The 27546-nt window shown below is 46.9% G+C and overlaps 1 protein-coding gene across 1 annotated transcript in view; it reads right to left on the reverse strand.

Annotated features, from left to right (window-relative positions):
- ATM (ATM serine/threonine kinase) overlaps nucleotides 1-27546 on the reverse strand; it is a 1399724-nt gene that overhangs the window by 898312 nt on the left and 473866 nt on the right. Inside the window, exon 22 of the mRNA XM_086935231.1 lies at nucleotides 12423-12553. Coding sequence (XP_086791357.1) covers nucleotides 12423-12553 — 131 coding nt within the window. The remainder of the gene's footprint in view (nucleotides 1-12422; nucleotides 12554-27546) is intronic.

A 27546-nucleotide genomic window follows, 5' to 3' on the forward strand; every position in this document is an offset into this window, starting at 1 on the left:
TATCTTCTTCCCAAGATGGTACAGCTTTTTGGATTCCCTATCAATCAGGTGAAGCATTAGGGAATGCGCCTTTGGATGTCGAGGCTTGGACCACCAAGCTCTCCGGGGTGGGGTGTTGGGAGAGGAAAGTGGGGTCGCCCGGGGCCGGGCGGTGCCTTCCGGCAATCATCCTATCCACAGGAGCCCCTGTGTTGGGCCTGGACCAGGTGCCCAAAAGGATGTTGGTTAGGGCTTCATTGAACGGCAGCAGGGGCTCCGAAGAGCGCGCTGCCAGCTGAAGCACCTCTGTCAGGAGGTTAGTCCTGACTGCCACCGTAGGTAACTTGAGGTGCAGAGCCTCGGTCGCCCTACGCAACACCACTGCTTATGACGCTCCCTCCTCCATAGCCACGGTAAGAGCAGACAACATGCCAAGGTCTGGGGAGGTATCCAGACCACTGGCATCCCCTAGTTCCTCCCTCCAGTCCAGATCGTAATTCAACTGGTCAGTCAAAGGGTTTCCAGACCCCTCCCAGTTTTCCTCACCCTCCTGTGGCTGCCTATCTGGCTGAATAGGGCAAGCGTGGAACACAGGCACAAAAGTAGCCATCGGTGCCGGATCCGGCGTCGGTCAACACCAGTCCATCTTCGTGTCCACATCAGGGCAGAAGGCGGGGTCGACACCGGCTGGGGTTCTGCTGGCACCAGCTGTGGACGGTGCGCCGGTGGAATCGGTGCCAATGGAGGTGTTACGAGGTCGACCGGCGCCGATCTGGATCCAGGCCTGGTTCCAAGCGGGCACTGCGGTGCCAAGGCCGAAGCCGCCGGCGTCGAAGGGCTAGGGCCCCCAGCAGAGTCCGCGGGGCCCTAGGGCACGCCAGCGGAGTCTGCCTGCCCAAAGATGGCATGCATCGCTTCGTAGAATTGACGAAGCAGGGCAGGGATTGCTCCAGGTCCTGGGAAGGACGGAGTCGGCCCTCTAGGCTCCGTATGCGGAGCTGCGGGAGAGGCACCACACGTACCCTTCGTCGCATCGGCCGACGGACGAGGGGAAGTGGAAGAGCGACGATGCTTCTTCGACTTCTTCTTATGCTTCGACTTATCTGACCCAGACTGCGAAGACTTGGAAGAGGACTAATGATGGCTCCGCGATCGGACGGTCCCTCTACCTCCCCCGCAACGGGACTTCAAGCGACACAGAGCCGACTGTCAGGCCTCGAGTAGCTTTCGGGACCGCTCCCGCAAAGACTTTGGGACCATGGGTCAGCAGTCGGAGCACGACTTGGGGTCATGGTCGCACTCCAGGCAGTAGAGGCACACGCGGTGCAGATCCATCACCGACATCAGTCGCTTACAAGAACCGCAGGCCTTGAAGCCGGGCATCCCTCGTGCACTCCAAAACGAAGTCGACAAAAGTCTAGAAAAAGTTAGTCAATAAGTGACTGTAGGTACCACTCTCTCCGGATCTGCCCTTGCTGGCATAGAAAAAGAAAGAACCGAGGTCAGCGCGTGAGGGCTACGTCTATGTAGCTACCGCAACGTCATCCCGGCGACCACGACCCCAGCGACAAACGCGGAGTTGACCAACGCCACCTTCCGACGCGTAGGGGTACTGCTGACGAAAAACTTTCCGGATCCAGTCTGACGCCTGGGGGGAATTCTATAGTAAGGAATCTATAACTAACTGTTTCTTTCAGAAATATATCTGTTCACATTTTACCATGCATTAATTGCAAATTAGATCCAATATTTTATTTAACATAAACTTCTATCATTTAAAGAACTAGGCACTTAATGCAGCAATAGAAACCACTGAATTCCCCAGACATATCCTTCCCAGATAACTCATCACAAAAGCAAATAACAAATCTCCCTATTATTAAATAATTAAACTTCTATATTAAATGAGGTGCCTGATCTTTAAATTGCCACTAAGCAAGACTGGTATACTGAATTACAGTATTTTCTTAAGAATTACTCAAATCAACATCTTCTGCAAATGGGGGCAGGCCATTTCTGACAGTTGAAATCTAAAGCTTCCTCAGCCACTTTACAAGAGTCTCTGAAAACCAGTAACATTTATTGCCCTGTACTTTGCAAAATAGTTTTTTTAGACGGAAACACAACATCAGTTCAATGCTTGAAAGGATAGAGAGGTTAATGTGGGAAAATAAAAAGCTAACAAGTAACACTGATTATTGTATAAATGTGTGGAATTATATATGTCCTCCATCTGTAAGGCACCTCGGAATTATCGCTCCCTCCTTTTTAATAGAAGTTGAATTGTACCTACTAGACATGGAAATTAGTTAAATTATGACAACTGATTTGCATTCTGTTTTCATTGCAAGACCTATAATAATGGGCTGTGCAATACAGACATCTGGAAAACCTTGCAACCTTGAGGTAAAAGATTATATAGTTTAAGTAAATGCCTCCTTTTGTATGGTGACCCCCAAGTTTTTAGCACTGATGGTGCCGGTTTTTCAACTCAGAGTGCACTGAGGCCTACTAACCCGACCTCAGTACCTGTGCCCTTCCCCTTAAACTGGTATGTCGAATTGGCTCATACCGAATTGGCTAGGCCAATTTGCCTGTAAGTCCCTAGTAAATGGTATCCAAGGCATTTAAGTTAGCGGGTCACTCCAGGGCATGCAGCACTAATTGTGCCAAACAGAACATGACATGATTAAAACGAGACTCCCAGCCTGCCACTGCAAGCTGAAAAAGCAGTTTGTATTGTTGGCCTGACTTTGCGGTCAGACTGCCACTGGATGTATGGTATCACCCCTATGGCAGGCCTATCAAGCTCTAAGGCAGGATGCAACAGATTCCAGGGGCAAAATATTCAATTTTACATGTTCTGATAGTATAAAAAAAACTGGTATTTTTACTGTGGAAAAGCTTGGTTGGCCAATAGGCAAGCACAGAGTTATAGGCTGACTCCCTCAGCTGTGATAACTCTGGAACAGTGCGACCAAAGTGGGTCCTACAAGTTATCAGACAACTTGTTACATTACGCCCAACTGAATTCCCAGATCGAAATTAAGGTAACAAGTTGCAGTGTGCACTTTGTTGCTGTAGTCCCCTGTGCCCATACCAATTGAACATGCGGTCCTGTCACCAAGGCAGCTTTCTACCCTCTTGGGGAGACACATATAGACTCCCAAGAATGAATACAATAGGGGCCTGCTCAGTAAGGAGGAGTTCACCTCCCACCTGCGGGAAGCAACAAAGTTGTTGGCCAAAAAGGCGAGCTTCAAAGGAGAAGCCACCTTTGAAGGCCAAATGGGTAACACTTGGGAGAAGGGCTGATCTACTTTTCAGTCACACAGGCTGGCAACTAAGGATAGGAGAGAGGAAATCAGTCGCCAAAGCAGTTTTCCAGAGCTTTGTATCCACCTTGGTGGTCACACCTCTGGGTTGAACTAGAGAGCTCCACACGCCGGGAGCGCAGTACTGCCATATCAGAAATGGGTACAATTAAGGATCCTGGAATGCCCACTGCTAAGTGGTCATCCAAGTGGCAGTCACAACTGGTCTCGGCCCCAACGCCTAAATTATGTGTTAACAACCTGGGCATTAAACTAAATCAGTCTTTGTCCATGCAAGATCATGTGGCCTCAGTGTCAGGCGCATGCTATTACAGGCTCAGGTTACTGCGAAAAATCTTACCGTTCATTCCCACGGAACATCGTAGAACAGTTACTCAAGCCCTAGTCATGAGCCGCATGGACTATGGGAATGCACTACTAGCAGAAGTAGGAGTTACATCTCTGAAGAAACTACAGGTCATCCAGAATACGGCAGCCAGGCTGGTCTTGAATATGCCAGCCGGCATTTCCTCGCAACCATTGCTGAGAAAGTTACACTGGCTGCCGATAAAACAGATATCCTTCTTCAAAATCTGCTGTCTTACCTATTGTGCGTTTCAAGGTATGGGGCCAGTGTACCTCTAGAACAAATTGGGAAAATATGTCCCATCACGTCTTTTGAGGTCCGGTTCCCAGCAGCTATTACTGGTACCACGTATCAGACTCCATAGATTTGTGGGCAGGGCATTTTCATATCTCGCACCCAAATACTGGAACAGCCTTCAGTTCTCCTTGCGAGAAATTCCCTTCTACCCTGTCTTTAGAAAACATTTAAAAGCGTTATTGTTCTAATTCCTTCCCTATCTTCTGTGCTGGCTGGCCATCGGGATGTCCCTGAATGAAGCGCAGAGATGCCCCCAGGTGATTCGAGCGCTATATAAAAAAGATTACCATAACATAACAGGTGGGAGGGCACCTATTAGACCACTGGCTACCGACAGCATCCTACCCAGAGGGCATTTTCTGAGGTAAAGAAGGGCCCCCTAAACACCACAAACTCAGATCTCGACTGGATTGGAAGGAGGACAAAGAAAGGACTGCCTTGCTGCACTGTGGAACTGGCAAAGAGAAGCTGCACCGCTGTGGACTGCACAGGCTGCACCTGGTGGTTAGCAAAGGAGAGGGAGAAGTCATCTCAGGGCCCAGCCAAAGCCGAGTGACTCCAAGGGCCAGATGACTGGCCTCCTCTTCGCAGCACACGACACAAAAGCAGAGACAGCCTGATGGGGCAAGTAGGTAGCCCAAAGACTTTAACACAATACCAACTGCTGCAGTGCAGCACCAGGAACCTGGACTCAACGTACAAAGATCACTTTCAAACTGGAACTTCCAGTCTGGTTTCATGAGTGATTCCACTTCTAAGTCAAGGTTACTTGTGTGATATCACTTCTGGGGAAGGAGTGAGGATGCTATTACATCCAGTTCAGGGCTCATGGGTGATGTAATTTCCAGGGTGTAAGAAACCACTCGGGCAACAATGGCGATACATGTCAGTGTGAACAACAGTCACTAAATTAACCCGGGCTTATCCTCTGGTAGCTTGGCACAAAGCAGTCAGGGTTAACAAGGAGGAAAACTGTAAAGTATTTATGAAGCACACGAACAGTAATAAAGAGTAAACAACGCAAAGAAAACCCCAAACCAAATTAGAAAAAATAGAGTTCATTTTAATAAATAAAATGATACCAGAACGAAAAAATCCAAACAGTAAACAGTAGAACCAGAGATATTCAATTTTAAAGTTTTAAGTGAAAATAGAGCCTAAAAGCTCAAAGCACCTCTCTCAGGCAACTACTTGTGCTAGACCGGATGAGGGGGGGGGGGGTGTGGGGGGGGGCTTACAAGTGCAGGCGAATTGCGATAGACTGTGGTTCTGATACAGGGACGAGGTTCGTTTTGCTGCAAAGGTTACCTTTTAAGTCCGGCATGAAGAGTTCGGTTCATTATGGAGGGGGACATGAGAAGAAAGCTGAGCGTCACGATGAGTCGTGCAAAGAGCAGATCGGGCATCACAGATGGTCATCGCTGTAGCACAAAGAGCTGTTGGGGCATCACAGACATTGCTGTAGCTCTGTCTTAGTGGTCACTGTGAGAAGTTGGCCCGATATGCAGTGCTCACTATTCTAGTGATCACTATGCATCGGTCCAAACGACCCTTATGGTGATTGGTTGTAAGTCAACCTTAGACCAGCTATCCTAGTAGCGTGGATACGAGCAGTCTTCGGGCTAAACTCTAGAGGGCGTGTTAAGCCAGCTGTTATACCATCACATACCCCTTGAACACCAAGTGAAAGGACACCACACAAGCGTTATGAAAATAAACAGTGTATTTATTAGAATCACAACAGCCCTGTACTCTTTATGAGGACAGGGTACTTAGCACAGAACAAAACTCTTAGGAAAATACTTCAAGTGCACAATTAATACAAGTGCCCGAGGGCACGGAAAGTTTAGTGGTCTCGGGCGGACCCGATAAGGCAAGTCGGAAGCGAGGGACTCGGGACCCTTAAGTAAGGAGGCTATGCGGGCACCGAAATGCCGAGGTTACCTAGCCCCAAGGGCTGCGGCTGCACAAGTCTTTACAGGCGTCGGGAGTCTTCGCTGACGAGCCAGGAGCCGGAAGGAAGGAGTTGCTGGCCGGCGACCAGGGGAAATAGTTCGTAGAGATCCAAGCCTGGATCAGAGATGGATGACACCTGAAAGCAGAGGGGACCAAGTTCGTACTACTAGCCAGTAGTCAGAGGGTACCAGGAGGGCACCGGATGATCGTCACCTCGACTAGGTGAGTGGGCGACGCTAGGCTCTGCAGTCTCACGGACCAGGAGGCGTTGTCGGCGACCAGGATGGAGGTGCGAGCTGTCCCACGAAGGTTGATGCTGTCGGCGTCGCTGGGCCCAGGATTGGGGCAACAAGCCTTGGCAAATTTCAGGGCCACGTGGTGGGCCTAAAATGGCGTCTTGAGTGGACCAGGAGGGTCCAGGGTGCTCCTCTCGCAGAAGGGAGCAAAGGCCAGTCTGGAGCAACCAGACCAGCAGCGTTGGTTGTCGGGTGTCGTCAAGGAGGCCACAAGCCAGCGGCTAGTGATCAGACAACGTGCTGAACAGCAAAGAGCAGAATGGCCCCACGCAGATCGTGGAGATGCTGGGAGGCTGCACTTCGGTGCTGGAGCTGCTCAGGGTCGGGGCTTCTCGGACCCCGGAGCACTCACCAGAGGATCCCTCGGTGGTTGTGCTGGTTAAGAAATCGTGCAGGTCTTGATGATGGCGATCCCTCGAGGTCTCGTCGCACCCACAGATCTCAGCTGAGCTGACGACGTGGGTAGAGGTCAGAGGTGCCAGGGAAGCCGGTTCTCGTCGAGCTGGGCAGTCGGATTCCTGAGGAAGGACTTGCAGCAAACCGCAGAGTTCTTAGATGGTGCCTGCGGATGCAGGGTGACTACTCCTTAGTCACAAGGGAGAAATCTTGAGAAGAGTCGAGAGTTCCTTTCGTAGAAAGTATTCTTGATTCAAAGATGATCTAATTTGGAAGGGTCCCCGCTCCTGCCTTTATCCTAAAGAAAGGGGTGGGTATGTGACTAGGTCCTGCCCTAGGGGTGGGACCAGGAAGGGGGGTAGTTACACCCCTCTCCCATGCCGGACTTTCCCCAGGCCAGGGGCTGGTGTGCCCCTGGAGCTGGTTCTAGCCGGCAGATGCGTAGTGAGCACTGGGGTGCCACTCTGCAGTCACCTTCTTGTAAAGCCATGCCTACCCAGGAGACACAAAACCCTGTCTGGGATGGTGCGAACAACGCCCCGGACAGGAAACCCTTTGTCCAAGCTCTCCTCGCTGGAAGGACTCCCAGCAGCAGGGGGTCAGACTAGTGTCTGTGGTGGCAGCATCCATTTTGTGGAGCTGAGGCTTCAGTTAACTTTAACCGGGGTTCACAGTTACGTACATGTCGTGTCCCTCGAGAAAAGCGGAATGCTAACCTCGTCGCCAGCATTGGTGAGAGGTCAGCATCCCGATTCGTATGACACCTTACTCGACATGTCTTGATAACACGATACCGAAGTTACCAATAGGGTACGCGTTATCATGGAACAGCCATTGGGTCTTGGTTCCGCAAGCTGCAACCGGGCTCGGCTCGTGCCAGAGCCCAATTCACACGATTCCACGCACTCTGCCTTCAGGATTGTCAAGGCCTGCCATAGGAGTGACTGATAGGAATGCGGGTGTCCATTTTAGGGTTAGATATAGGCATACTATACCTAAAGCAACGGGCGAGTACGCCACGTTGCCACAGCTGTCGTGCAGCCAGTTGTGTCAGATTTAGATGGCCATCCAGAGGTGGCATAATACATGCTTCAGCCCCTGGTAGGCCCTGGGTACACCGATGCCCTGAGTTACAGGGTCTGACAAGGTGGCCCAGTACCAATTGGAAATGTACCTAATGTACATGGAATCCATTTTAGAGAGAGAGCAGTAGGCCTGGGGTCCTGATTGGCAGGGCCCCAGGTCAACTAAGTCGGAAAACCAGCAAAACACCAGGCAAAAAGTCGGGGGTAACCATAGTCAGGTATCTACCTTCCTAAAGTCACCACTGGCTGTCGTCTTCGTAATGCCAAGTGCAGGTATCGTATTGTCGGTTGCTGTGGCCAGTCGCTGTCCGCACAGAAAGCCGGTTTCAATAGAGCTTCGCATTGGTGGCACATCTTGGCATTAACAGCCCTGTTCCTGTTTGCAAGATGCCCAAACCTCAGGATTTTCATCTTTTCTTGCAGGTGGAGTACACTTTGACCTGAGGGACACCTCTTGGGGATCAGGAACCCGCTCTGGGCATGAGCTAGGTTCAGCGAGGTCCAGTTGCAGGTGGTCGGTTAGGAAGTTGCAGGGAGGCCTCTGTAGCTTGTTGTGTCCCTATTGCCTACCCGGGCAGTCAGCCAACTGACCCTCGGAGTCACTCTGGGTAGCCTGAGATGAAGGCAAGTGGGCCCAATCTTCCTTCTCGACAGCAAGGAAGTCCTTTAAACAACAGAGCTGTCCTCTGGCAGCAGGGCAACCCTTCTTCTGTAACTTCCACTGGTCCAGTCCTTCTGAGTGGTTCTGTAGGTCCAATATTTATACCTGGTGCCAGTCATTGTGTGTCGTTGTTCAGGGAACTCCCTGTACTTCCCTCACATCTGGTTCTGGAAAGCTTTTCCCCTTCCTCTGTCATGGCTCCAGACTGCCTGGGGTGATAAAAGGCCTGTTGTCAGATCATTGTGTGTGCAGAAGGCAAAGCCCTTTGAAATATAAGATTGGATGCGTATAGCCCCTCCCAAGCCATCCTACTAGGATGACCAATTCTCTGCACACTGAAACCTTAGTGATAGCAATAGTAGAAACAATACACAACCCTCAACAGCAGAGCCATTCACAGTCATGTGACCCAGGACAGTTGGTTAGGACAAGAAAATGGCAACATTCCAAAAGTGTCCTTTTCAAAATCTTAAATTAAAATCCAACTTCACCATTAAAGAGGATATTTTAATTACAATTCATTGGAGTGCAATTAGCATATCTCCATCTACTCCCAATACAAAGTATTATGGAACCTTGAGTCAGTCAAAGGAAGGAGTAAGGCCTTACAACAGCGAAAAACTACTTTTGGAGTGTTTCACTTCAAGGATATGTAAAACAAACACATATGCCTTACTCTTTAAATACAATGCACTCTGCCCTATGAGCCTTTAGACCGTACCTTAGGAATGATCCATAAGTATTAAAAATCAAGGTTAGGCCTGACAAAAGCTTTAATTGTATCCAATTGTACAGAGAATAATTTAGAATTTCCACAAGTAGTGTTTTTTCATAAACTTTTCTTTTGTTTTTCTCCTGTCCTTTGTTCCACTATTTAGGAATATGATGAAAATTACTAACTTGATTAATCTGATTAAAGTTGATTTGAATTGATTGATGTTTATGTAAGAAAGATAATAGAAAACATTTTTGTACACATGTACAATATGGTGTGTTTTGTTAAATGAATGTGAATCAGTGAACTATTTTCAAAGTATAATCTGTTATTATGGGTTTGAAATTTGAGAAAACATTGGACTTTAAAATGCATCATTAGGGTCGTTTTCATGCGTGTTTGATCGCTTTGATGATTTCGTCTCTAATCATGTTTCTTTGCGTGTTGCCTTGAAAATATTCAAGACTCAGGAGACATTTGGCTTTTTCTTGACTTGATCTTTTTTTTCTTACTACTTTTCTTTCTTTCTTGTTTCTCTTGCTTCTTCCCCACTTTCTTATTTTATTTATTTATTTTACTTGCGTTTGATATAGAGCTTCACTTCTGCTTTCTTTTGCTCAACAAATGGATTGAAGATACTAATCAGGTCGGATGGGTACCTATTCAATATAGCATTGCAATGGAATTAATATATATTTCATGCATTTTAAAGAGTATATGTAACATGTACGATATGTTTACATTGTAAAATGTGTATATTTGTTATGTACATATATGGAGTATGTCTGATTTTAATATCTGTGAATTAGTTTCATACTATTTACAGCACTGAGGAAGAGGTCATGTCCCTTGGAACATATATTGACTGGTTGTATATTTGAAAAAAATTGACTGAATGAAGATATTCCTTCAGAATTGAAAAAAGGTTTAATTGACAATATTTTAATGGAAACGTAGAATAAAATAATAATGTAATATTACTTCCTGAAGTTGAAGGCACAAGACTAACCCCAAAATCATTTTGAAGCTCTGACTTTATTTTGCCAAGTTGAAATGGCAGTTTAAAACTGCACTACACGGGCAAGTCTAAGGCTAGTTTAGTGGGTGGAACAGTTAGTGTTGTTGTCCACTAGTAGCATTTAAGTTTACATCTAGTATCGATTACTAGAAGCTTACAAGCAAATTAAATGTACCAATCAGGTGTAGGTCATTTATACCACATGTTACACAAGGACCGCAAACCCTTTCACTGGTTAGCAGGGAAACAGTGCACAGAGTTCCAATGCCAGCTGCTCCACGACCGAGCGGCGCCGGTCATGCGGACCTAGGTACAGAGGTAACTTCCAAGCGCTACCGAGATCACCAGGCGATAGCGCAGGTCCCACCTAAAGCAGTCTGTGGGGACCGCCAACAGCGACTTAGGGGCGGACTACAATACAGGAACTCCTCCTGTTCCAGATCCTGACCCCTCAGGTTGTATTCACCTAACTTCGCAGCCCAATTGGGCTCCTTTTCAAGTTTATGAGCAGTTTTTGGTCCTGATGAATTGCCGTGATGGCATGAAACATGTCGACCTGAACACTTTTGAGAGTGAACGGGCCTCCCACACATTGTTTGGTTGAATCCCCATACCCCTCATACCCCTCTTAGTTTTAATAAGGTAGGTAGCTACAGGAATAAAATGCCCAGAGTAGACTATACTAACTTTTTTTAAATCACCACACTCCACGCTCACTACTTTGTCATTAGGGCCCCTCACACTCACTCAAACATCGGCCAAGGAATAAAAGATCTCCAATAAAGTGTAGCACCATGTGCTACCCGTCAGGCATTGCAGCGCCGGCTTGACGCAGGAGCAGGAAGCCGATGATGACACTAAACAATCGGTTGGTGATATGACAGTAGCCGTAAAACCAGCCTGTTGTGTGAGGTTTCCCTAATTCCGAAAAGGGACACTTGCCCCTGATTTCCACATACAACCACTCCTGGAGAGAGGAAGACAGACCACTCCTCAATAGACTTACACTACCCCCCAGGGGAACTTTGTGCATCTGTTTTGAATATAACAAAAACGGATTTAACACCAGAAGGCAAAAAGCTGAGGATGACCCTGCAAAATGGGCCTGGTCCGAAAAAATGCAAGACTTCTGATCGGGCCTCATGGGTGATGCCACTTCCGGATCAGATAGAGCACAAGTGATGCCACTTCTGGTGCGGGACTTCCAAGGAGTGCCAACTGTCACATAATGCAAACCACACTAACATTTGGGTTTGACTGGAGATTTTCGGCTGCAGTAGCTGGATGTATATTTAATGGAGAGGATAAAACACTGAGTTTCATGAAAAGAGGTGTCAGCAAGTGAGTTAATAAACAATATCTGATTCTACTTCTACAACCCAAAAGTCGTTACCCAGCACTAAAATGTATGAAGTAAATATATATATATATATATATATATATATATGTGTATATATATATATATATATATATATATATATATATATATATACACACACACACACACACACACACACACACACACACACACACACAAATGACCACTAAACTTGTTCCTACCCCTTGAGCAATTTTTCTTTAATATTCACAGCTTCAGATGCACATTAACAGGTACATAATAAAGAATATAAAATAATGCAGCATTCTATTCCACTCATAGAATCATACTCATCAAATCACTTACAAAAGTGAGAAAATGAATGTGTACGGCAAAGAACACGTAGTAAAACATTTGATGATTTAAAATAAAAAAGCCATAAACTCACTCAACCTGCGAGCAACTACAGCTACAAAGTTCCAAGGAAAGAGTTTTAAAAATCAACTTGTAACATAAAAAGTAGTGGGTGACATTGCTTATACAGGGAGGAGTAAGATGCAAGTAATCGGAGATACCCTGAGGCTTATCCCACATGATATGCAATAACGCCGGTTGACCATCCAGCTCTTCTGTGATTGTATATCTGGCGGCTGATGTCCAGATAGAAGCCTTGGGGTGGTGGGAATGGATGGGGGGGGGGGAGGAAGGGGGGGGGGAGTTATCTCAGAAGTATTTTTTCCTACTATAGAAAGTTTATAATAGGTATGTGAACCTGATGACTGTTGCGTTACTTGTGTATTTATTGAACTACCAATACTTGCCATATATGGGACTGAATCGGTCTCTAGCAGTAAGTAGACTGTATGGTCATGTGATGAAAAAAATTAGTAACATTTTGATCGTGCAAAGCTTTTAATACAGTAATTTGTGAAAATGAACAAATTTTCAACAAGTAATCTGAGATATACAGACTTCTAACCATTGTATCTTCAATATAAGGGCAACATTTTAAATATGTACCTGTTCACTGACTTTGCAGTAAGCATTCTAACTTGATGGTGGCCATCAGCAAGGAAATGTGGTAATGCTTCACTCACAGGCAGTTCCCCACCTGGCAGACTAAGCACAGCCCAGGTACAATATGGGTCGACCTGTTGATAAATATTTGATTAACGTTAATCTACCAAATAAACAATTTTTTGTGTCCAAGTGAAAGAGAACAAACAAATATAAAATGTGAACATCTGCAGTTTCAGACCAAGTAACTTACTTTTAGTAAGTGCTGCTTTGGCAGACACATGATATTTCTGTTAATCACTCATCTAGAAATAACGCCAGGCACCTGGGCTGCCGGTAGCAACAGAGCAACTCTCAGAGCAAAGTAGAATGTGACTTTTCACCGAAAGTGTTAATGACCCTGTCTTTAGCTCTGTCCTACGTCCATGCACCACAGAGGCAAAGAAAAAATGGAACACTAAGAAAAATCATTGTACATTTCTAAATACATAAAAACCATAATTAAAAACAAGCATTTGCAATGCAATAGGGCTCGCATTAGTAAAGTTAGAGGTATTAGTATTTTAAATGACACATCTGTTATTTATGTTTTTGTTTTGAAAATAGCGATACTAACCCCTGCTGTGCTCATGACGGAGCCGCTCCGTCATGAGCCTCGGTTGAGCTGTGCTCATTACGGAGCGGTTCCATCATGGACCGCTCGGCGCGCCTGTGCGGCGCGAATTTTGCGCCTGCGCGGCACGTTCCAATGAGCGGGCGTGTTCGTAACGGAACCGCTCCGTCACGAGCACAGCTCAACCGCGGCTCGTGGCGGAGCAGCTCCGTCACGAGCATGCGAGCGCTGCTCGACCCCCCCCCCCCCGCCCCCTTAGCGCTGCGGCGGAATTCCCGCCGCAGCGAAGGAGTTAATAACTTTGTCATTTACAATGCCAATAGTGTTAACTTTTGCAAACGTGACACCTATAGCATCTGTAATGCAATATGTGTTGTATTTACATGACTTAGATGTATTAATATTAAAAATAACAATGGGTTTTATTTTTTTCAATATTTAATACTTAAATAAAAGTTATTGTAATTTATAATAGCAATAGCTTAAACTTTTGCAAATAACTTTTTGGAAGATTATGTTTAGTGTATTTTATTGTGATGAAAATACAAGAACAGAAGTGAAATATTAACTTTTTTTGTGACATTTGTAATAAAGTTTGAAACATTTAGAGAACATATTTGAATCAGTTGTTGTTGAATGGTTGCACAGATTGATGCTGTGGTGGCTCTGAATGATGTTGTGGCGGCGACGAGTGATGCTGTGGCGTTCAGAGATGCTCCGGTAGCGCATAGTGATGTTGTGGTGCCCCTGAGTGATGCTGTGGTGATGCGATGGATAGTGAGGGCGATAGATAGATAGAGGGAGGGCGAAAGATAGATAGAGGGAGGGAGAGAGATAGAGGCAGGGCGAGAGATAGAGGCAGGGCAAGAGGGCGAGGGATGGAGTGTGGGCTATGGATGGAGTGTGGGCAAGGGATGGAGTGTGGGCGAGGGGAGGGATGGAGTGTGGGGCGGGGGAGGAATGGAGTGTGGGGCGGGGGAGGGATGGAGTGTGGAGAGGGATGGAGTGTGGAGAGGGATGGAGTGTGGGGCGGGGGAGGGTTGGAGTGTGGGGCGGGGAGGGATGGAGTGGGATGGATGGATGGAGTGGGGGGATGGATGGATGGAAGGAGTGGGGGGATGGATGGATGGATGGAGTGGGGGGATGGATGGATGGATGGAGTGGGGAGATGGATGGATGGGGATGGATGGATGGAGGGAGGGGATGGATGGATGGAGTGGGGAGATGGATGGATGGGGATGGATGGATGGAGGGAGGGGATGGATGGATGGAGTGGGGGGATGGATGGATGGAGTGGGATGGATGGATGGAGTGGGGGATGGATGGATGGAGTGGGGGGATGGATGGATGGAGTGGGGGGATGGATGGATTGATGGATGGAGTGAGGGGGATGGATGGAGTGAGATGGATGGATGGATGTAGTGGGGGGATGGATGGAGTGCGGGAATGGATGGATGGAGTGGGGGGGATGGATGGATGGATGGAGTGGGATGGCTGGATGGAGTGGGGGGATGGATGGATGGAGTGGGGGGATGGATGCAGTGTTTTTAGGTGAATACACACACACACGTTCACAAGTAATTGATGTGTTTAAATTTTTTTTTACCTAAAATAGGGTGACACATCAATAGACTGTTTGCTCTAAGATGATACCTACCCACAGGTAAGTGCCTACTACAAAATTGTAACAAAATTAGATGTTACTATCCGAGTAGAGCCCTGTTTCCAGGTTATCATTGGTGTTTAAGCCTAATTTCAAGTCCTTTAATGGCGGCTTTTATTAATTTATTTTTTACTTCCGTTATCACTTGCAGAGTTTTTGCCAAGCTGAACGTACTGGCTCTGTCGACACTAAACTTTAGAATAGTGACTGCATTTGTCTCGAGACTAGTTTTGTTGTTGCGGGGTATTTCTTAATGGATATGTTTTACCTTCTTAAAACCACCACATCGTGGGCGCCGCTGGCTGACTTTTTCTGCGAACCTTGATTTCTTTGCCTTGCTTGGAAGCCGGTTGAATTTAATGAGGCTTCTCCAGTTCGCGTTGTGCGATATTAAGTGGAGAACCGAACGCTTTCCCCATTTGGAGGCGACTGTTTTTGTATGCAGATGTGTCTACTGTGTAGAAATAAGACAACAGAACTACGCGATGCACGCCTTAGCAAATGCCAGAGGTCTGAATATGAAATCCGACTAATAGCTCGCTGAGTTATTTGAAATTAAAAATGCTTCATAAGGGGCTTTTCCACAACCTTCTGTGGGATGGTTTCCAGGGCACAATGCATGTTTACTTGCACAACCTGTGAATGAATGTTACGTTATCAGCATGTGTGCAGCCCCATCTAGCATTGTTTTTGACGGTAGCGTTTTCTCAATCCGGTTGCCTTTGTTTTATACAGTTCTTTGATTCCCATCCTTTGGCTGTGTATGGCTGTTTGCTGCTTTGGGATCAGCAGAGATCGGTTAAGTGTCTCGTTCAGCAGTGTCTCAAGTTGACGTGCCCCCGATCCGCCGCCTTGCAGCTTGAATACTGACCGGCTCAAGCAGCACCGTGTGTGGTGGCATCAGAAGGCGCTGCCGACAGATGGACGGCGCCAGCGCTGTGTGTTCCAGCTGCTCCCCTCTCGTGCAGGCAGATTAGTGTACTTGCAGGGCAAAACGCATGGCTCTGCAGTTACAAATTTGCTTTCTGTCTTTATATCATAAAAATATGAAAACATATGGCACAGCAGCGTGGGTGCCATGTGCCTAATATCGGGAAGGAAACTGGCCCAATGCACCTTGTTTAGGTAGCGAAATACAGCCATTTTTATAACGTCTATTTACAGTGTCAAATAAATAACATAATAAAGCGTGAATCACAGCTCTGCACAGGTTCGATACTCATCATACTTTTTCACAGACATTTTATTTTACAGTCTTGTTTTAACTATTCGGTCTCCAAGATATACAATCCAAAGGGCATGCCCATCGCAGGTCCTTTGTTGTCCAATACATACACAAGTGTACAAGACCGGTTTCATGGTTATCATGCCTCATCAGTCCGTTATGGTTTGGTTCTCTGGTAGGACTTGTGCATGCGACCCATGTCTAAGTAGATCTGTCCCACTTAGGGTGCTGCGATAAAGCACACAAAAACTAGATGGATGGAATGCTTGTATTAATCTCACCATTGGCAATTACTCTGGGCCACATTTCAGTCCATTGTTAGTTTACAAAGCTTTAAGGGGCGGGGGAGCGGATCCCTTTGAAGCACCGCCTCGCGGCCGTGAAAGAAGTGTGAAACAGCAGGGATTAATTAGATGTAATTAGCGCGCGCTGGGGTGAATGCCTGAGGCCGAGCTGCCTGATGCAAGGCGGCTGGGAAGCAAATGGCAAGCTCGTGCATGAGCACATGCACTCTTGGAAATCCGCCCAATGGTTTGACGGCTTATTTTGGCTACTATACTCTCGTCCTACTATCCCTTGCGGAATTAATAGGACGAGCCCTAAAAAGAGCATAAAAGAAAATTAAATCTTAAGGAAGGAGCAACAAGTAATCCAAATATCCATCCTATTCAATTAAACATCTTCCTTCAAAGCTTAACAACAGATGCTAGTTTATTAACCAGGACGGAAGCTTTCATTTATTAAATTACTTTTAAATGAGAAGGAGCTTTAAATGTGAGGGCCATACAGGTCAAAACAGGGATAAACGGCAGTTACTACCAGCTTCAGTTCTGTGTCCAATCCCCATATATGCTACCTAATCTTTTTATAATGACCGACAATACTCCCATGTGAGGTGGCCTTCCTGAAGCGATCTCCTTGCTTTCTTTCTAATAGGTTAGATGGACAAGTTACTTACCTTCGGTAACGCTTTTTCTGGTGGATAGAGTATCTGCCTGTGGATTCCTCACCTTTTGAATTACCCTTGGGACAGCATTCTACAGAAACTTTTTCCAAGGTCTCCCACTTCGACGAGGACGTCACAATGACAAGGCTCCGCTCGTGACTCCGTATGACGTTATCGAAGATATAAGAAGACCTCGTCGGCGTGCGGACGTCAGTTCCACTCATTTTTTCCATGCTTTTGAGGCAGACTGACAACATAATGCAAGTATACACAGTATACAATATATACACAAATACACACAGTATATAGATAAAGAGCAAAAGCTAAAAATCAAAGCATTTCCAAATAAAAAACAGTTTGGCAAGCAAATTCAAACCAACAATTTCGAACAATTAAACTTTTTCGGTATATATAGGTGGACAACTGGGAGGAGGGTGGGTCAGTGAGGAATCCACAGGCAGATACTGTATCCACCAGAAAAAGCATTACCGAAGGCAAGTAACTTGTTCTTTCGATGGATACATCTGACTGTGGATTCCTCACCTTTTGAATTGAATCCCACAGTAGTCCCCCTCCCGGAGGAGGGCGTCCACCTACTCATACGAAAAAGTCCTGCAGCGCAGAACGTGCAAAATGCCGTCCCTCCTCTTCTCTGAAACCAATCAATAATTCTTCGTAAACGTGTGGAGGGACGCCCATTTTGCAGATGTGCAAGACTTTGTTCTAGTAGAATGAGCTCTGATACCTTCAGGCGGCTCTTTCTTGGCCAGGGCATAGCATATCTTGATACACAAGATGATCCACCTGGACAGCGTTCTCTTGTGTACGGCTTTGCCCTTCATCTTTCCCACATAATCAACCTGAGTCCCTGGTTCTATCTAGATAGAAGCTGACCGCCATCCGAGGGTCCAGGCGGTGAAATCTCTCTTCCTCCTTGGAAGGGTGAGGATAGAAGGTAGGCAATGTGATAGACTGTCCCAGGTGGAAAGGAGAAGCCACCTTAGGACGGAAAGCAGCCCCGGTCCTAAGAGCCATCTTCTCTGCATGGATAGTAGTAAAATGAGGCTTAAAACTAAGAGCCTGCAGCTCACTCACCCTCCTGGCCGAGGTGATAGCCACCAGAAAAATAGTCTTAAAAGAAAGCAGCCTCAAAGGGCAACTACGAAGAGGCTCAAAAGGAGACCACATCAGAAATGTAAGTAGTACATTCAAATCCCACTGAGGCATTATGAAGGGAGTGGGAGAAAACCTATTGGTGAGGCCCTTAATGAACCTCATGATAATGGAGAACTCAAATAAAGACAGCTGGTCCAGCAAAGGAAGGCCAACAAGTAACCCTTAACCGTAGCCACAGCACAACCTTGCTGGGCCAAGGAAAATGAAACGCCAAATACATCTGATAAATGGGCCCTCAAAGGATCAATGGATCCCTCTCCACACGACTTCACAAACCTGGCTCATATAGAGGAATAAACTGATTTGATGGAGTGTCTCCTGTATGATAAAATAACATGCACCACATCCGGTAGTAGAGAGAAAGAGCTTAGGTTGCCCCGTTAAATCTCCAGGCATGAAGGTGCAGGCTCTGGAGGTGGGGTTGTAGAACATGCCCCTGCGACTGCGAGAGGAGGTCTGCCCCGAGAGTGAAATGGAGCAGAGGGTGCGATTAGAGATGAAGAAGATCCATGTACCACACCCTTCTTGGCCAATCTGGGGCAATCAATATAACTTGGGCCCGGTCTTGGCGAATCTTCCTCAGCCCCCGAGGAAACAAGGGTATAGGAGTAAACGCGTAAAGAAGGCAAAAGCTCCAATCCAGTTGAAAAGCGTCCCAATGCTACCCGCATCAGATACTGGAGACTGCAGAACAACGGGCAGTGCACGATCTTGTGAGTGGCAAACAAGTCTACCTGAGGAGACCCCTACAACCTCCGGGTGAAGCCTCCACTCGTGGTCCACTGAGTACTGCTGACCGAGTGTCCGCACGCACGTTCAACACCCTAGCGAGAGCCTCTCTGCAGGGGCTTTACGACCCTACTCCTCCCTGCTTGTTGATATACTACATCATGGTAGTGTTGTCCGTCAAAGGGAGAGGAGGAAGGCCTTGAGAACCAAACGTATTGCCCACAATTCCAGAAAGTTGATGTGAAGACCAAAGACCCTTTGATCTCCAGATCCCCCAGATGTGCTCCCCACCCTCAAGTGGAGGTATCCATGATCACTGTGGCCACCAGTGGAGGAGGTTGAAAAAGCTTCCTTTGTGTCATGAGCACTTCCACTTGACTTGCGCAAGAGCAGCAGAATGCAGCTGGCTCTAAATTCTCCCTAAAAAATCTCCTGACACCCGATAGAATTATACTAGGTATCCAGCAGACTCCAAAGGCAGAAACAAAATAATAAACTGAAGAAGAGGTTGTCAAGGCTCTTGAATTCCTTCCTGTACACTCTCGGTCTTTTCCTCACGTTCGCTTAACGCGAGTTGTTGTAAGACAGATCCAGGAATAACTGAAAATAAGAATATCACACTTTAACTTACACTCAATTTATTTATTTCTTCTCTTAATTTCTTTTAACTTTCTAACTTGCAACCTACCCCTACTTCCTTGACTTTCGCTCCTCTTCTATATGCCTTTTCTTTATGAATAAACTTCTGAAAAAGTTTCTGCAATTTAAAGTAATAACTGTATTGTAGAAATAAAATATAATATGCCTTTTTATCTAATTACAGGTTACAACTTCAGAAAAGAGAAATGAAAAAAGTAAGTTAATCCACTTATTTCTTTTATACTGCTGAGTAATTTTTAAGAGAATGATAAAGTTATAGGCATTGCTCAAAACACTATAACACTTAGGTTATTATTCTCCAGAAGAATTCTGTCAGCGTCTTTTCCCACCGAGAACAGGAGACTGAAGAAGGAAATGAGACTTAATTCTTCCGCTGGACTGGAAACAGGATACTGACTTCACTTGTGGGAAATTCGGAAAAGACGCTAGGAAAAGGGTTCACTATCTTTACTCAGTTTAGACATGCGCGGAAGACAAACTATGCACAGTCTAGGACCGAGTAAATGAGCAACTATCAATGGAAAGGACGTGTGAGGACCTGACGGTAAACGACCGAGGTTCTGACTGCGCGACGCACAGTAAAACTGATGGCAGAGACGCGAACTACCTGACTGACAAACAAGCTTCAGAATAGAAGTGCGTAGGGCCCACAGTACTTCAGTGAAGTGCGCAGAGCTCAACAGGCATGCGCTTCACCTAAGGTTCTAAAACAACTTTTTAGATGAACAACTAGACTGCACAGTCCCCTTGAACCAGGCTTCACTCCACGTAACAGTTCTAGTTTTTAGACTTCCTTTTTTGGGGTTCAGTGTTAACATTGTGCAAACTGGATTATCCAGAGACTTCTGAATCCTGACACCTTGAGAAAGGTTGCCCAAAACACTCCACCAAGATAGTTCTGTTGCAGTGTCTCTGGAGATTCGGACATCCCCCCGAGATCCCCATTGTGCTGATACCACTGCGTGCGGAGGCACCACTGGAGTGCCCTCATGTGCCAGCATGCATGGTTGACCAACAGTATGCAGGATACGAACAGACTGAGCAGACGTAGGTCCTTCTGGACTGGAACTACTGCTCATCATTTCCTGAATGTCAAGAATCCTCTGCACAGGCGGGAAAGCTTGATACACAGTAGTGTCCAGTACTGCCCCTATGAACAGGTTGTGCTGAAAAGCCACCAGGTGAGATTTGGGTACATTTATCGAGAAAGCCAAGTCGGACAACAACTGCGTTGTTACTACAGATGATGCAGCAGCATCTCTGGTGACTTTGATTTGAGCAGCCAGTCATCCAGATAGGTGAAAACCGGAACCCCTAACCTTCTGAGGTGAGCTGTACCACGCCATCACCTTTGTGAAGACCCGTGGTGCGGACATAAGCCCGACCTAAAGGACCGCAAACTAGTAGTGTTGAGATCCCACAGTAAAGCGGAGATACTTCCAATGCGACTTCAGGATGGGAAGATGAAAATATGCATCCTGCAAATCAATCAACACCAGCCAGTCTTCCGGCTGCAGCACCAGAAGAACTTGAGCTAGGGTCACCATCTTCAACTTTTCCTGCCTGCGGTAGAAGTTAAGGATCCTGAGGTCTGGAATCGGCTTCAAACGACCGTCCTTCTTGGGGATCAGGACATACTTGGAGTAGCACCCCTGACTCCGTTCCTGCTCTGGAACCACCTCTATCGCACCTTTTTGCAGTAAGGCAAAACCTCCTGCTGCAGGAGTAGCAGATGGCCCTCTGAACACCAGCCCTGTAGAGGAGGGTAAGGAGGTGGAAACTCTAGGAAAAGTAGGGCGTACACATTTTCTACAAGATTCAAAACCCAAAGATCTGTTGTAACAGATTTCCCATTTTCTAGAAAATGGGACACATGGCCCCCTACAGGACCAACATGCTCCAAGATGGGGGATCTAGAGCGGCTTTCTTGTGGTACCAGTGGTAGGGACAGGGGAGGAGGAGTAAGAAGAGGACTGTTGCTGGGAGGCCCCCAGCAGACAGCTTCTACCCTTTCCTCTGTACGACTTGTACAGATGGTTCTGCTGCTGCTGCTATTGTGGCTGCTGTCGGCCTTGAAAGGAAGCCGCCTTCCCAAAACTTCAAAACCTCCTGAATCCATAGCCCCTAGGCTGGGACTGCAGGCTCAAGGATCTTACAGTAGCCCTACTGTCCTTGAGTTGCAGAGCAGATTCCGCTTTCGTACCAAAAGTCTGGACCCATCAAAAGGCAGTTTAAGCAGAGAAGCCTGCACATCCAGAGAGAACCCCGAAGCCTGAGCCGCGCATGCCTCCTAGTAGCTACAGAGGAGCCCATCACCCTGGCGACCGAGTCCACAATATATCCAGCCTTGACTGAATCACCTGACGGGCTGCAGCCTGTGTGTCTGCTAACACTTCCAATAAGTGACCACAGTCACCCTCATGCAGTTTAGGAGCCACCTCTTTAGCAGAATCCATTAGGGCATGGCTATACCTCCACCATAAACATGTGGCATTAGTCGATTTTAAGGCCATGCTCGCCGAGGAGAAAACTGTCTCGGCAGACTGCTCCGGCTTCTTTGAGCCCCTATCCTCGGGAGTTGTGGAGAAAGACCCAGACAACTGCTTAGTAGAACAAGAAGCCTGAACCACCATACTCTCCGGCAAAGGGTGGGCAGTAAGGAAAGCCAGATCGCCCAGTGCAGGCTTTTATTGTCTCGCCACTATCCTTGATACAGCAGGGGCAGATAAGAACTCCTGCCACACCTCCAAAATTGGCTTTGTCAAAGCCTTGTTGACAGGCAGCAAAGGCTCAACAACAAAAGAAGGGGAATGTAATGCCTCAGTCAGGATATTTGACTTTACCTCAGCCGTGGGCAATTGTAGATCCAACAGGTCAGCAGCCTTCCTGATGATTGAATGGTATAGAGCAACGTCCCGTGAAGGCAAGGATTTCAGGAAAGAAAATAACACTCCGGGGAAGTGTCCAAGCCACTCGCCTCCTGAAGGCCCTTAAAGTCCTTCAACGAGTCGAGGATTTCCCCCTCTTCAGCCTGATCCTGCTGGTACTCCTCCTTCAGCAGCCTCTGGGCCTCCCTCCTAGAGCGCAACTTCGAGATAGTGGTTAAAGGCGCCAGAAGCGGCGCCAAAAGAGGACCCTGAGAAGCTGCACTGCTAGAAGCGGGGAAGACGTCGGCCAAACACAAAACGGTGCAGGAGACTGCGGTATTTCTCATCGAAAATCTAGGCGTTGAGAACTGTCATGATGGAGCGGTCTGCATGTAGGGCAGGAAAGAGGCCTGGGCATATTGCTGAGGGATACCCAAATTATAAGAAATCAGACCCACGGGGGCAAACCAGTAGGGTAAGTTGCCTTGGCAAATATGCCAAACATCGCATTCAGGAACTGCGACGGATCTGCTCCTGGACACACAAAGGATGTATAAGGATCTGGAACCACTGGGTCTGGATTCGACCGTGGCCATTTGGCAGGCTGGGGCTGCGGCACCAGGGAAACCGGACCAAGTACAGGCGAAGCCACAGGAGCAGGAGAAGAGTCCCTGGGAGCTGGTTAATAGCTGGGCGCAGGCGAATTTCTTGGAGAGTGGGCCAGAGTCGCCGCAAAGAAGAAGGCGACGACGAGATGAAATCTTTAGCATGACGCCTCTGAACAGGAGAAGCCGACCTCGAAGCCTTGCCTTTCCAAGATCGATGCAAAGACCCATGTCGGTGCTTCTTCATTTGTTTCCTCAACTTCGAGGTGTGTGAGGTCGACAGCTTCAACTTGGACCTCTTGCGGCCCCTCTAGAGATCCCTCTTCTCCTTTTTGCCCTTGCCAATGAAAAGCTTCACCCGCACTCCTTCTGCGCCTTGTGAATCATCTTCCTACAGGACAAACATCGTTCAACGCCAAGGTCCGATGACAGGCACTAGAGACAATTGTCGTGGGGGTCCGTGATGCATATATGGCCCCCACATTCCCTTCAAGGCTTGAATCCTGACTTCTTCAGTCTAGCCAGCACACTGCTACACCAAGAGAGAAAGTAGAAAAAGTAATAACAAAGAAAATAGAGAGTCCCAGAAAAACCGTTACGCGTCAACGGTGCGGAAAAAAGGGAACCGACGTCAGCACGCAGAGGAGGTCTTCTTATGGCTCCGATGACGTCATACGGAGTCATGAGCGGAGCCGTGTCATTGTGACATCCTCGTGGGAGAGCTAGGAAAAAGTTTCTTTGGAATGCTGGCGCAAGGGTCATTCAAAAGGTGAGGAATCCAAAGGAAGATGTATCAGCAGAACTACTGGATCTCATCTCGAACCACTCAAATGTTTTGGTTTCTTTCTCTGGAAGTCTTTTTCCTGACCACACTATAGTCTACCTGACATCCCCGGAGACAGCCTCAACTCTTGTTTAGGACCAGAATGAGTACTAGTAGAGACTGCTTTGGTGTAAGCAGGTAGGGCAAGGATGGAGGGAGAGGAAAATAGAATAAGCTGTTTTCTGGAACAAGCAAGATATTACAAAGACTGTATCCAGTCACTCTGGAAATCTGAGGAAACTGCCATAAAATGCCGGCCATAGCAATTAACAGCCATCTACAGCCAGGTGACTGCCATAGAAATCGGTAGCTGCTTGCATCCAATTCCTGCACATAACCTCCACACTCAGATTATCCATGCAGGGTAATTTACGTTGTGTACCACATACAGAGAAGACATCTAGGTTTAAATGAGACTGTTCACCAAGGGCAAAACCTAAGCTTCAAATTTCTATGTGGCATTTGGGAACCTGAAGTGTATGAAAAGCATGGACACATCTCATTTTGGCAGTAAATCTGTGGAGAAATCAAATTTAATTTTCAGACCTCTTGATGATTCAAAATATACAACTTGTCCAGTTTGTTTCTCAGTACGGTGACAACTCTGATGTGGTAGATTTAAAAGTATGTAATTTTGAACTATAACCCACCGTTTCGGATCTCTGATTCCATTAATATGGGTGGCCTGAAGAAAATACCCAGATCTTCAGTAAGAGTGCAATCTATGAAACAGATCTTTTCCCATGACGGGTCCTTGAGGGTCATCGCCACAGCTGAGTGTTTGTCTTGGGTCAGCCATTTCACATTGAGATTGATGTACAGAAAATATGTATGCGGATAATTCGGTTGAGATTGGTCAGTAACTTGATATGGTCCTCTCTATTGGCAATTAACCTAATGCTGGTTGTAGGAAGGCATAGGACCTGCTTTCAGAACTAAAATCCCTCCCAGAGATATGAACCAAACCATCAACATCTCAGGAAGTTTTTATAAGACTGAACTATTCTGACTTTTAAAGGAACTCCTTGCTGTTCACAGACTGCAAAAGAAAAACAGTTGATATGGGGATGCCTATTTGGTAGGATGCCAACAGCCCTAGTCTCTGTTTCAGCAATGTGCAACAGTCGCTATAGTGGGACAGCAGTAAAAACCCTTAGGAAGGCAGGTGTCACAGAATACAGGTTAAGTTTTCTTGGTTGATATCTTCGTATTGAATGATTTCGCATTCTAACCACAGAGCCAGGAACTGGACTGAGAAAGCAAGGAAACGGCTACACATGTTTGGGCGTTGTCTAAGCGCACTAAAGAAACCAAAAGGAGACTTTCAATGCTTTATGAAATTCACAATAAAAAATTATGGTCAGAGTCTTAATAATCTAGATTCTTCTGTTTTGCACCTTGTACATCCTTTGATTTTGGTTTGTACCAGGGAAATTTCAAGTATCTGGATGTCACATTAAGGGGAGTTCCTTGTAGAAGTTGTGGAGCTCTTATGATTGCAATTATTAACCATGGGAGGAAATGTTTCTGGTGCTTCATCTTGGGTAAGCCACTTCGATATAAAGCTTTTTTGAATGTTTTAGTGTTTCACAAGTCAATACGTTTGTGGATGATGTCCTGTGGTTCCAATGCTCCTGATCACAAATGAACAAGTTACTTACCTTCGGTAACGCTTTATCTGGTAAAGACTATCTAGCAGCAGATTACTTACCTTAGAACAGCGTTTCCCAAACTGTGGTCCGCGGACCCCCAGGGGTCCGTGAGAAATTCCCAGGAGGTCGGCAGGACTCGAGTGCCTGTCCTAGTGAAAAATGAAACGCCCATGCGTCCTCACAGCACACAAGAGCTGTGAATGTTGGCGCAGGGGCGGCGAGACCACACCAATACAATCTGGAGGCAGGGGCAGCGAATGGGCAGTGGGCAGTCAGGGGGGCAGGGCCGCAAGGGGCACAGCGGCGGGGAAACCAGCAGAACAGAAGGCAAAAGGGGCACAAAAACAAGGAAAAAACGAGTGGCACAGAAGGCAAAAGGGTACAAAAAACGAATGGAACAGAGGGCATAAGGGCACAAAAAACGAGGGGGAAACGAGTGGAACAGAGGGCAGAAAGGCACAAAAAACGAGTGGAACAGAGGGCAGAAGGGCACAAAAAACGAGGGGAAAACGAGTGGAACAGAGGGCAGAAAGGCACAAAAAACAAGTGGAACAGAGGGCAGAAAGGCACAAAAAACGAGGGGAAAACGAATGGAACAGAAGGCAAAAGGGCACAAAAAACGAGGGAAAAACGAGTGGCGCAGAAAGGCACAAGAAACGAGTGGAACAGAGGGCAGAAAGGTACAAAAAACGAATGGCACAGATGCAAAATAAGGAAATATAGGGGCAGCTAAGAACAGAAGGCAGAACGGGCAGAGAGGCACGGGGGCAGCGAGGGGAACAGAAGGGCAAACCGGGCAGACACACGTGGCAGCGAGGGGTACAGAAGGAAAGACCGGGCAGAGAGAGCACGGGGACAGCGAGGGGAACAGAGGGAAGAAAAAGGGGCACGTACAGGCAGCGGGGGAAGACAGACAACAGCAGTCACAGACACAACAATGAAAATACAGGCAATACAATAAAAGCAATACAACGTTGAAAGGCACATGTGTTTAGGTTACCGTTACTTGGCAGGCAGGTAAAAATAGATGTAGCCAGGATCAGCAGTAGGATTTTCGTGCTGCTGTCTGATTGCTCACTTTCCACAAGCCCTTGGGTACCACTAAATAATACACTGCTGTATGCATACATGTCCATGCCAATAGACCCAATTCAGGATGTCTCCCTCTTGAAATTGCCTCTGCTTCAAAAGGCGTTTTAAAAAAAACATTTTAATTGTACAAATTGCTTGGGGGTCCCCGGCTTCCAGTAGTGATTCCTTGGGGGTCCTCAGGAGTCAAAAGGTTGGGAACCACTGTCTTAGAATATTGTCCAAGCGTCAGACTGAATCTGGAAACTTTTAAAGCAGTACCTCTAGACGCCAGTAGGTGGCGTCGACCTGCATCACCCATGCCAAAAGGGACTATAAAGGCGCCATTGCCAGTGTGCTGACCCGTTACTTTAAATGAATTTTCTTGCCAGTAGCATGGAGCAACGAAGGCTGCGGATGTACCAGTGTGCAGATATGAAGTACCTCATAGGGGTTAAGGCTGCGGATGTACCAGTGTGCAGATATGAAGTACCTCATAGGGGTTAAGGCTGCGGATGTACCAGTGTGCAGATATTAAGTACCTCATAGGGGTTGCCCTATGTGGAGATATCCATTCACAGAGCTTGGAGGATGCGAGGGTCAGTAAGAAATCTGCATCTAGATAGAGTGTCCACCAAATAAGTCATTACCGAAGATATGTAACTTGTTTATCTGATAGAGAATGCTAGCCAGGAAGTCCGGGAGGACGTAAGAGGCATAGGTGCTGTCATGACAGGCCAGACTGTCCAGGCATTAATTCTTGGTAAACGTGTTTGAGTGGTGCAGTGGCGTTGAGTGGTGCGGTGGCGTTGAGTGGTGCGGTGGCGTTGAGTGGTGCTGAGGCATTCAGTGGTGCTGTGGCATTCAGTGGTGCTGTGGCATTCAGTGGTGCTGTGGCATTCAGTGGTGCTGTGGCATTCAGTGGCGCTGAGTGAATCTGTTGCGCTGAGTGAATCTGTTGCGCTGAGTGAATCTGTTGCCCTGAGTGAATCTGTTGCCCTGAGTGAATCTGTTGCGCTGAGTGATTCTGTTGCGCTGAGTGATTCTGTTGCGCTGAGTGATTCTGTTGCGCTGAGTGATTCTGTTGCGCTGAGTGATTC

The sequence above is a fragment of the Lissotriton vulgaris genome, chromosome 8, assembly GCF_964263255.1.
Source record: "Lissotriton vulgaris chromosome 8, aLisVul1.2, whole genome shotgun sequence".
Taxonomy (NCBI): domain Eukaryota; kingdom Metazoa; phylum Chordata; class Amphibia; order Caudata; family Salamandridae; genus Lissotriton; species Lissotriton vulgaris.